General features: G+C 42.6%; 1 protein-coding gene across 2 annotated transcripts; it reads right to left on the reverse strand.

The window, feature by feature from the left end:
- Nucleotides 1-179: 179 nt before the first annotated feature.
- On the reverse strand, nt 180-8,485 carry MPC1 (mitochondrial pyruvate carrier 1; the record flags this gene model as incomplete). 2 transcript variants are annotated; one of them, XM_083496683.1, is made up of 3 exons in its annotated part: nt 8,127-8,485; nt 1,382-1,478; nt 180-316 (listed from the first exon to the last, which is right to left on the reverse strand). In XM_083496683.1, the coding sequence occupies exons 1-3, from the start codon at nt 8,199-8,201 to the stop codon at nt 180-182; spliced, it is 309 nt and encodes a 102-aa protein (XP_083352809.1). In that variant the 5' UTR covers nt 8,202-8,485. The 2 variants fall into 2 exon arrangements, with proteins under 2 accessions (XP_083352809.1, XP_083352808.1); XM_083496682.1 differs by having other exon boundaries at nt 8,131-8,274.
- Nucleotides 8,486-12,433: the final 3,948 nt, after the last annotated feature.

The raw sequence follows: 12,433 nt of genomic DNA on the forward strand, positions 1-12,433 counted from the left end.
CTGTTAAACAGGCACTCAGTTCTTCTTTTCCAGGCTGTGAAGGAGAGAAAAAATAAAAATAAAAAGTTGATTCAAGGAAAAGTCTCCATCCAACAAGGCTTATGAAGAAAACAAGTATGAGATTAAAAAACTGCTTAGTTTATCTCATTTATTGTTACAGCAATTTTTTAAAAGTGTACTCACTTGAATTTAATTAATCGTCCTCCTTGGATAAGTTGTGCGCCTTCATTGGTAAAGTGACAAGCAAACAGCAACCAGTTCCTTGGCTGCACCTTATATGCAAACCGCATGAAAGTCAACGAGTAACAGCAGAGGGCTGTAAAAGTAAAATTAACAAGACTTTAGAGTATTCTGGAACTCTGACTAGGCAGTTCCCTCCATTTCTGCAATTACTATTTCAATTACATTCCAAGTGAACCTCTTTTCACACTGACAATTAGATATATGTATTTCATCATCTTACAATTACTACTGGAGCAGATGCTTTTGCTACTGAAAATGCTAAGTAATCATTGGGCTGTTTGGGGGGATTTTTTTGCTGCCTATACGTCCTAAAAATTGTACTTCTACAAACCTCGGGGTTCCCCTCAGCATACTGTGATTATCTCCCTCTTTTTCTCAGTGGGTCTATTTTGGCTCCATTTCTCTTGGGACTAACCAAGTTCTTTAAATGATTGCAAGTATCCCACTCCTGTCACATACAGTAGTTCGGAAAATGAGCTACGAATCAAAGAGATGCCATAGGCCTGCGCAACCTCAATTCAGTTCTTCCCTTTGATCAGTAGTTTGTTATTCAGCATTGCCAGGCATGGAAGTGTTTTGGGTTTGTTGCACCTACTCATCATCTGAAAGAAAGTGTCTTTTTGGCATTTAAAAAAAGCTATGAGCATTGTAATATGGAACCCCCTTGTTGAAGCAGTTAAATATTAACTGCTTTTTGTCTTTTGAAGGCTGCAGAATATCTACATTGTTGTATAATTTAGTAGTTCCCAAGTATTTCCCATGTGCAAATAGCGATAGGCAAACCCACGGATGCTGTCACATATTTATAAGCCTCACAGCCTCTTTCAGCAGGACTATATCTATGTCAACTAGCAGCCCCTCCAAGTTCTTTAAATGACTGCAAGAATCCAACTCCTGTCAGATATAGTAGTTCAGAAAATCAGCTAGGAATCAAAGAGATTCCTTAGGCCTGCACAATCTCAGTTAAATTCTTCTCTTTGATCGGTAGTTTGTTATTCAGCATTGCTAGGTGTGGAACTGTTCAATAAATACTATTAAATGTAGCTCTTCAAGAAATAGCAATAAATGCAGGTTACACATCTAAACAAGTTTGCTGACACTTTAAGAATTAGTTTCATCCCTAGATTTTACTACTTACCAAAGGTCATTCGGCCACTGATGATCTCTGGTGATTTCTTCATATCATTAATAGCAGCAATAGGGAGTCCCCAGTTGGCTACTGGCCCCCAGAAGTGCTATAATGGAGATAATAAGAGGAAAAGATGCTTTACCCCCTGCTTCTTCATATTTTTTAAACCAGAATTTCAAGATGTAATGCTGAACAGGAGCCATCTTATTTCTTACACACTAAGAATGTGTTGGTGAAAGTGTCTGTCCTCTCCCAGTGTATTAAGTCAAATAAAATGTTTAGCATAGTACATTTACTCTGCAATAGGAGAACATAAGTATGTATGAAATAACCTTACACTGACAGTCCAATTAAGACAAAGCAAGCATTCTATGTAATTAGATTTTTTTTACCTAAAAGTCATTTCTCGTCTAGTGGATTCCCAAAGTTTAGAATAGAAAGAAGAAGTGTACTGTATACTTTCAGGCTTCTCAAAAAGCTTCAAAATTCACATCATGATTCCTGTCACTAAGGTGTTTTTTAAGGGGAAATGTATTTATTTGAACATATATATTAAGACTACTTAATAGGATATTCAGGAATTATCAAATACCCATATTTACTGGGAAACCAGCTGAATTAGCATTGCTAATGTAAGAGGTAAGCAACAAGAATTTTCTGTGTAAGAAAGCACCATCTTTAAAAGCTGCATGAGAGTTGGATTACCGTAATTTGGCACTCACTTGGATTTACTAATAATTACTAATAAAGCCTGATTTATTTTTTTTTGGGGGGGGGGGGAGAATTACCAAAGGCTCAGGGACCCTTTTTGCTTCAATATGGAGTTTAATTGTATAGTATTGCTGGCTACAAAGATCATCAGTTCAATAGTTTCCTGAAATAACAAATGCTCCCACACACTGCTATTTTGTTGGGGGAGTCACAAACTAATTTTGCAGCCATCAGAGGAGAGGCACAAAAGCACAATTGCCTTGAACATACTTCAGAGTGCAGCGACCCCTTCAGCTAGCTGCAGCTACTTGTTGCATTATTAAGCAGTTGCTATATGTACTGGAAAGAGTCATAGCTGAACAATACTGACAATCAATGAATAGCATCCATCCTTTAAAATGAAGTACTTGTACTAAATACACCCCTCTCCTTTTTTGGCAGTGGGAGGCAGACACACCAAATGTCATATACAATTTCAAGAAGCAGGTTATATCTTCAGAAGAAAATGGCTGAACAACAATTCTGTCTACACTAGTATCAAGTGATAAGTTTATTGAGATCTCAGGGTAGCTATTTGAATGTGGGCGTGATACTAATGGAGCAGAAGAAATAATATTTTATCTAACCCATCTACAGAGAGGAACAGCACATCAACTGTGCAGGCTTGTTCATAACTAAGCAAGAACAGCACAATTACAATTGGCAGAAAGAAAGCAGAGACGGTGCCTTACCGTACTGTGTTATGAGAAGCCATAATGTTTCATCATTTAATTGGTACATGAAAGAGAAAATAAATAGTTATTAGCTTTCATGAAATAAAATTCAGTATGTATATGAGAGATGCCTCATATAGTTCTTCACAAAAAAGTCAAAGTACTTTAGTGTGCTCATTTAGCAACAAATCACTAAAATGTGTTTTATATTCTCATGTCTTTGGAAATAAGGAGCCATAACTAATTTTATCTACAAAATATATTCAACATGACATTTTCTAAAGGTTATTGCATTATTTGAGATATCCAACTTTATGAATAGAGACAATAAGTTTATTTAGAGGCATTATATGCATAAATGGGATGTAGTAACAGTATCTTGTTATTTTAACAATGGTTCTGGACATGGTGCCCCCATTTTCAAAATAAATGCTTCTCTCCTGACCTGCAAAGGGGGAAAGAGTAGTAAAAATATGACTGAGTTGTCTTCCTCTGGCATAACCATTTAGCTTTAAGGTAGGGCAACAGAAGAGAAAGAAAAAGGACCGTAAAAAATAGCAGAGTCTTGTGTTAAATAAGGGCACAGTGTGAAGACTGAAAGAATTGCTGAATGCCTATCTTAAGAGCCATGGGCTACCAGGTTAGAAGGAGCTGCAGCATATGCAGCACTGCCCCAAGCTTCACACCTGAAAAAATAATTTTCAAACTAAAACAGAAAAATGGGACAGCCACACATGCATTCAGAATGCAGGCCTATATAAACACATCGGAACTAGGGAGGCATACTTTGAATATTACTTGGATGGTACAAAAACGCTATTCCTCCTTTTCCCAAGTTAGTTATCTTTGGTCACTATGCCACTCTCTCTTTTGAAAGTTTCATGGTGGTAGAATCCACTTGGATCCTCTGCCAGTCACATCAAAAGAGCCACCTCACAGATTTGGAGAACGTATATGAGAAGAAGAAAGCACAGGGAAGGACAGGCACCCTCCTCCCTCCTTCTGCACAGTCACTTCCATGCACATTGAGTTATTGCAGGTCTCCACTTGTTTTAATGAAAGCCAAATCCTTTAAATGATAAAGTTGGCACACCAAGCAGGTGCCATGAGATTGTAGTTAACTTCCACACTCCTAATTCAGGCTACTATATTCCATTATGCCTGTATCTGCAAATAATTAAAAGGCTTCATTATTCCACGCAACAGTTTCTCTCTCAGCATCCCATGCATGACCTGTTAATCACCGATTTAATGTCTTCATTCTGTCATTCCTCCGACCTTGTGCTCTTGCAAGTCAACATACTTCATTTACTTTACCCCAGAACGATGATCCTAACTGCCCCTATGAGAAGGTCTTCATTATCTAGGATCTTAGTTTGCCTAAAATTTACACGTGCCTGAATGTTTAAAAAATTCCCAATATCAAAATATCTCCTTTCTTCTTTCTCAGGGATCATCATCTGCTTTCTCCTTTAAAAATGCATATTATTTCAGATAAGGATTGCAAAAGAGCTGCATATAAGGTGGCCTTTACTTATCTTGCCGGTCACATGGAATCCATTGTCCATGAGATCACTTGCAGCTGCAAGAACATCTAAATAAGCTGGGCATATTGAAAGAATCATCTCACTTTCTCCTATTTGGGTTATGTGAGAAGGAAACCCAAACCATTCCAGTGACTAAAGATTCTAGGTTCTTGTTTATGAAGTAAATCTTGCATAGCTCGACAAGGCAAAGGACAGTTCATTGTTCTATAGTCATCTTGCCCATTCTCTCAAGAGGCTCTGACTTTTAAAAAACATTTAATAAGTACACTTTAAATCAACACCACCTTTTCAGCACTAAAATCAATTTGATCACCATAGGCACTCAACAGCATGACCAGGATGGGCTTGGCAACAGTTTATGGAGCAATAATATGTCTCTTATCAAACATTACCACCTGAAAGCCCGGGGAATACAGAAATTAGCTGAGCAGAAATGTAGTATTGCAAGCATTTCAAGACATACTCCCAAAAGTCCTTTGTAACCTGCTTGTTCTTCCAAAGTTTAAACTGAGAAGATACACTGGAAGTAGATTGCTTCAGTAAGGAAATCAGTATGGGCATATCTACACCAGAATTTCCTCTCTATCGTTTATAAACAGATGTGTACAAAGACAAAAAAGAAGCTCCATTCTAATTCCTTAACTCTTGTCATCATATGGCTCCCTTTGGTTTATGTTTGATGCCTGTCTTGCATATCCTGTTACTTTTTTCACTTCCGCTAGAAGTTAATGTTCATATGTAGGCACACTTCTTTTCAGCTTGGTTTTATAAAAGTGTTATCTGTTGTTGCTGGTTTTATAAAACAATTTAACCATTGTTTCTGCTAGAACAGACTTGCAAGTAGTCACTAACCTACCATAATCTCCAATGAAAAGAAAGAATTGGAGTTCACTGATCAGATAGGGAAGCCTTACAAAAACTGGTTGCCATCTTCTTGTGAATCATATACACAATTACTAGCAAAAGTAATTGTGGGTTGTATTTGTAATTATCGGTACTTTTATGGGCCTATTTGTAAAGCTGTGCTGGCATAGTCATGGAGATTTAATTATACGTTATCTACAATTAAACTTTCTGTATGGCAAAAATATAAAATTACAGATTGCTACTGTGAGATTTGAAGAGTAACTAAAAATCTGGGGGTGGGGGAGAGGGAAGCAAACCCAACTCAGATCAAAGTCAGCCCCAACTACAGGAATAAAAATGGAGAGTAAGGAACAGGAGAGAATTGTTTGCAAAAGCATAGATGCAACCCAATAATTCAATGGACTGAAATGAGGTAACCTGTAGTGCAGACAACCTTCATTTGAAAGTTAAATACTCATTTACTACTAGGTAACCAGAGTTTGTACAGCAGACTTTGAAATATATATATATATTTAGTAGCTGCAAGATTTAAAAATTGGATAGTGTTGCACCAGAGATCCCTATAGACACACACACACACACACACACACACACACACACACATATATATATATAGAGAGAGAGAGAGAGTGTATATAAGTTTTTGAACGTAGGCCAGTAGCTGAACTAACATTTATTATACCAGCTACAGAACAACTTACCAACAAGACTCACGAGCAACTGGGGGGGGGGGGGAGAGAGAGCCAGTCCCTTTATTCTTTTGCAATCTCTTCCATGGGCTGATGGAAATAGAATAACCTAACCTAGATGTTTTCCTCCTGCTATTATCATTAGTATATTGGTTTTTTAAGGTTTATTTTTTATTTATCAAAGTAGTTATACACCACTATTCATTAAAAATGTCCAAGCACTTTACAATGACAGTATATAAACCATACAATTAAAACCATATTGTTGTTGGAATGGCTATGGTAGGTGAACCAGACCGAGCTGGTAAAAGGTGGTAAAAGACAGTAAAAAGTTGTGAGAAGAGCGTATATTCTGAATGCTAGCATTAAAATGTATAATTAAATAAAGTACTGATAGGAATGATAAAGCTAGTTCTAGTATATTTTGAATGGAGGCATAAAAATTCATTAAATTAAAGTACTAGCGTGTGAATTGGAGTGGTTGTCCTAACTTAAGGAAAACATCATCATCTTTTAAAATTAAACAGATTCTTTGTCTTTTTGATTTCTTACATCCCTGTCTTAAGCAGCAATGTCAAATGACTGGGAAAGATCTGTATATTGTGCAAGCTCTTTCTATCTTGTGCAATATAAGCACAGCATTAGTAAAAACAGATTGGGGTCACCATGGAAATGGGCATAAAGCTCTTCTGCAATCACATCATGTTTATACACGTAGTGTATCATAGTTAACAATTGTATCATAGTTAACAGAACTCAATATTTAACATTAGCATGTAGCAACAAAGCACCCCACCCACAACTAAGCCTATTTCACTTGCATGGAACAAATCAATGTCACTTTAGAACATGGTTAATCCTAAACATAATTTCTGATCTTAAATCCAATTCGCTCCATGTAATATTTTGTGTCTTCCCACCAGTCATTACAGCACTGCAGGTTTTCTTCATTATTCAAACTTGCTCAATCCCCTTCTTCTGCATGTTGAGGTACCCAAAGGGTCCCAAAGCAGTAGCCTGCATCCTATTCTGGGGAGTAGATTGAGAACAGGTGGGTGCAGAATACAGGGCCTCTCCTTAAAAAGGGATAAATGGCAACTAGAGATGAATAAGATTACCACTACAGCCATGGATGTCTCAGTATGTTCAGTAGAATTTAATCCCAGATAAGCATATACAGTACAGCAGAGGAGGATCTTCAGACACAGGACAAATTGTCTCCAGATCTCCCTATTTGGCCCATAAGGCTGTCTTCCTTAAACCACACCCACCTTTCCCAAAGCTGACAACCTATGTGGACATCAGGTGTGAGGCAGGTAGAGGCACAGCTGCTTCTCCTGCAGAAAGCAAGACTGAGCAGGTCAGCCCACCATCTGATAGGTGATTGACAGATGGGTTGTCCCACCAAACATCATTATGCTCTCTGATGACTGGCAGGTGGATGAGACCTGCCTCTTTCAAAGTCTGTGTGGGGAATATATATCTATATAAAAGATCTGGTCCACCTGGTCAAAAAGGTTCCCATCTTCGGGTTTACTAGCATTACTGTATTACTGTATTCAGCAGGTGCAGTTGTCATTCCTACAACACTGAGGCTGAAACTGCAGGGCCCGTTCCCCACCCCCACCCCCGGAATATTTACGAGAAGGAAGCCCCTTCCTTACAGCAGCCTAGCCGACATTTAGCTTCCTATATAGACGCATCGGATGCAGGTGCAACAGCAGCAGCGCACCTTTCACCTGAACGGGCGGGCAGGATGCTTCCACCGCGAGCCGGCAAACTCCCCGCGCAGGCCCCGTTCCCAAGGACACCGAATGCCACCCGAGCCTCAAGGGTCACCCTGGGCGTAGGGAGGCCCGATTTCGCCCGTTTGCGGATCAAGAGATGCCCATTTTGAACCACACCACGACCACCCAGAGATGGGAGCGCCCGGCAACTCAACAGAAATCCTGACAGGAGACCAGGTAGCAGACACGACACAGAAAGCAAAAGAGAACGAGCTATATTTCTCCCGAGCCAAGCACACACGGACTCGCAGCCGTGACTCCAAGCCCTCCCGCCCGTGTTTCCCCTTTGATGCGGAGACAGAGGCTGTGTGAATACACCCCACGAAACGCGAGACGCGCCCGCAGCTCCTTCCCCTTCCAGGCAGCGGGTGAGCAGCGCCCTGAAGGCCCCGCGAAGGTCGGCTCGGCCGCGGGGAGAAAGACCGGCTTCCTCCTCTCGCCCACCTCATGAGGTAGTCCCTGAAGTCCTTGCTGCGCACGTAGTCCGCGGCCTTGCGGGCCAGCGCCGCCGCCATGGCGGAGGCGAAGGAGCGACGGAGAGAAGAAGAAGAGCCACCCGCGTCGTCGCCTCTGCCGCTTCCAATGACAAGCTCCTCAGGCGCGGAGGGCGAGACGCCTCTTCACGACCGGCTTCTGCTTTACGGTAACGCCTCCGTTTTCATCACAACCCGGCTGCCCATTGGCGCAAACGGCGGCGGCGCCCCTTCTCCTCATTAACTTTACAACGAGGTGCCGTAAAGCGCGGGAGGGGCCCCTTGCTTAGAAGTGCCGGAGGCCGTGGCGGGGGGGGGGGGGCGGTGCGGGAACTGAATGCCACAACATTTAAAGCCAAATTGGCCTTTCACCTCCCGCCCCCTAGCCGGGCGATGCGTCATGGTGGGCAGGGCTTCTCTGAGCCTCTATTGGTTGCGCGCGAGAGTCTGCTTGCTTCCTATTGGCGAGGGGCGATGGCACGGCGTACTGTTCATTCCCCCTCCCACCATGGCTTTCAGTTGGCCTGTCAAGGGCAAGAAGACTGGCAGGAGCTGAAGAGGCCACAGAGCGGGTTTGTTTCTTATTCTTCTTTTCACTGTGGCGGCTGTGCCTGGGATTGAGGCCATCAGCACAATGGAGCGGTCCCCTCCTCTTATTTCAAGGGCAAGGCAGGCTGAAAAGTGTTGTCAAAGGGTGAAGACACTGCATTCTCAGCCAGGGTTTAATAAGACTGTTTTTAGAATGGAGTTTAGGATCAGGATTACAACACTCCCCACTACTTTTTGGACAGTGTGCTCCGGTGCGTTGGATATTATTTTTATAAATTATCTTTATTTTGATATCTCACTTTTTACCCCATCTGCACCACTGGCATTCACTGTGGTCACTTTTGTTGAGCTATACACAATAACCCTAAGGTCTGTTTTTCAGTAATGCACCACTCGTTCAGATTAGTCCTTTATATATATGAGAAGTTGGGAGTACTTACTTATAAGGAACGGCTGCCCCTATGGTCTAAACCACTGACCCTCTTGGGCTTGCCGATCACAAGGTTAGTGGTTCAAATCCCCACAACGGAGTACGCTCCTGTTGCTCTGTCCCAGCTCCTGCCAACCAACCTAGCAGTTTGAAAGCACATCAGTGCAAGTAGATAAATAGGTACTGTAGCCTTCAGTAGTGCTGTGGCAGGAAGCTAAACAGCGTTCCCGTGTACTCTAGTTTCCGTCACAGTGTTCTGTTGCGCCAGAAGTGTTTTAGTTATGCTGTCATTAGTTTATGTCTCAATTCATTAGACACACACACAGATAGGTACTCAATTTAAGTACAGTAGATAAACATGCCATCTTTATAACTGGGGGGGGGGATAGATTGTAAGTGAGGGCAGGGGCTGTCTTATTTAATTGATTCTAAGATGCTTTTGAATTATGGTGCTGGAGGAGACTCTTGAGAATCCCATGGACTGCAAGAAGAGCAAACGCATCCATTCTTAGGGAGGTTAGCCCTGGGTGCTCACTGGAGGGACAGATCGTGAAGCTGAGGCTCCAGTACTTTGGCCACCTCATGAGAAGAGAAGAGAAGACTCCCTGGAAAAGACCCTGATGTTGGGAAAGATGGAGGGCACAAGGAGAAGGGGCTGACAGAGGATGTGATGGTTGGACAGTGTTCTCGAAGCTACAAACATGAGTCTGACCAAACTGCGGGAGGCAGTGGAAAACAGGAGTGCCTGGCGTGCTCTGGTCCATGGGGTCACGAAGAGTCGGACACGACTAAATGACAACAACAAGCTACTCTGGGATCCTGTTTGGCTGAAGAGTGGGGTACAAATGTTATAAATTATTTTAGATCCCCTCTTTTTAGTTGCCAGCATCCTCCCCCCCCTGCAGTTCTTTGAAAGTAGAAGTGAACTGCTTGTTTTCCACATTTAAATCAAAACACATTGACAAATATCTAGCTAGGTCATACTCAAGAGTTGACCCACTGAAATAAATGGACAATGGGTCTATTCTGAGTATGACTAACAGTGAATATTACCTACTGTATATTTAAAACAGCTACTGGATGGCTCTTAGCAGCTTTCAATTTCATAAGTGCAAGGAGAGTCTTTATCTAGAAAAGATTATTTTTAACCCAGGGAATGCTGCCTTTTAACATGACTTTTAGCCTCTTCTAAAGCAGGCAAACAAGTTGGATGGTTGCTGTTATCTTTGGTTAGAAACAAGAGATAACGGAAATGCCTGTTTCCCTGCTACCTTTGGATATAAACAGCACTCTTTATGAACTAGTTTAAGCTTGCTTCATCTCTCTATATACCCTGCAGCTCTTCCTCCTCAAGAGAAGTTCTGAATTCTTCTTGTTGCTAACAGGGGCTTTTGAAAGAAGAATCAGAACACCTCCACACAAAATGCCACTTGGGGCTCAATATACCCAAGCTCCACAGGGGCAGTTTCTTTGACTGAGTGAAAGAGACAAATAACCCTTCACCTAATTTGTTCATTATCATCACCTTTGATCCAATTCCTCGACAAACACACACAAAAGGCCATTTAGGTCGATAAGTGGTTGATTATTAAACAGTGAGTATGCTGGATGGAGGACTGACCTGAACACTGTAAACACTAATGTCCTTTCCAAAATAACTGGGATCAAGGGGAAAGTGTCAGCTGCTCAAGTACAGTGTGAACTGCCAAGTTTTTCAGAAGGCTGTGAACCAATCCGGGGCTTCTGTCAGCTGTAAAATCCTTCCGCCATAGACAGTGCAATCCTATATTCACTAGTTCTTGAAGTCTTCTGAAGTGGAGGCTCTATCTGCTGCTGAAACCACTCCTGCAGAAGTGCCTCCACACATTATGCTAATGCTTCCCCGGTAAAGTTCTCCCTGCAGACCCCTGAAAATAGAAGTCATAGACAGGCCTGTGCACAGGAAGAGGGGGCAGCTGGGTACACTTTCCCCAGGCCTTGGAGGGCTAAGCAGGCTGGGGGCCCCACCAGAGACTGCCTGCTTTTTGCTTTGAGTTTATAACTATTCTAAAAAGTCTCCCACCCTGGGCCTCAGAGAAGCTCTGCACTGGCCTGGTCATAGGTGAGGCATGAGTGGCATGGGGAGAAGTATACAGACATGGTATACTAACCTCCCACTATGCAATTCAAACACACCAAACAGCTACATCAGGACACGACCAAAACTGCACCCAAACCATCCCCAGCTCAGGAGGAGAGGGGAAAGGAAAAGTGTGCCAGGTGGAGAAATCTTCCTATATTATTGGAGTCAATGAGAGAGGAACTGAGCTTGGCTTCTATGGCTCTGGGAGACTTGGTTCTAAGAAACGTGTTCTCAGAATGGTCCTAAGAACTTTATTCTGAACAGTTTCTAGGTTTTGAAGTTTCCTGCAGTCCCTAGATTTCAGCACGGTAGAGGATTCACCCACTCTGATTTTTCAGAATGGACAGAGCAGGCATAGGCAAACTCGGCCCTCCAGATGTTTTGGGACTACAAGTCCCACCATCCCTAACAGGACCAGTGGTCAGGGATGATGGGAGTTGTAGTCCCAAAACATTTGGAGGGCCGAGTTTGCCTATGCCTGGGTCAGAGTTTTTACCTTCACATCTCCATATATGGAGCAAATTTGGGGATGGTGTGGGGCACACACAGCAGGAAGAGAGGAAGGAAGTCCCATTGCACCAGTAATTTTTGCACTAGCACAATTATTCCATTGAATATTGCCCCATACATTTAAAGCACATTTATACTACTTGAGGGACGCGGGTGGCGCTGTGGGTTAAACTACAGAGCCTAGAACTTGCTGATCAGAAGGTCGGTGGTTCGAATCCCCGTGACGGGGTGAGCTCCCATTGCTCGGTCCCTGCTCCTGCCAACGTAGCAGTTCAAAAGCACATCAAAGTGCAAATAGATAAATAGGTTCCGCTCCTGCGGGAAGGTAAACAGCGTTTCCGTGCACTGCTCTGGTTCGCCAGAAGTGGCTTAGTCATGCTGGCCACATGACCCAGAAGCTGTACGCCAGCTCCCTCGGCCAGTAAAGCGAGATGCACGCCACAACTCCATGTTACGATATAGAAGCAATACGGCCGCGAACTGGTAGCTTGAAAGCAAAACATAATGGGAATGTTGGGACTGTTCTGTGGGAAACAGAGGGACAGTCTATTCACAGTGCGAAGCACCGGAATTAGCTCAGAGTGTAATATGAGCTGTACAGGAAGTACAGGAGGAGTTTGTCTCTCGGCTGTTGGAGTTTGAAGAGAGCAGACGTGTTTTCTG

This window comes from Podarcis liolepis (genome assembly GCF_965112155.1).
Source record: "Podarcis liolepis genome assembly, chromosome: 3".
NCBI lineage: Eukaryota > Metazoa > Chordata > Lepidosauria > Squamata > Lacertidae > Podarcis > Podarcis liolepis.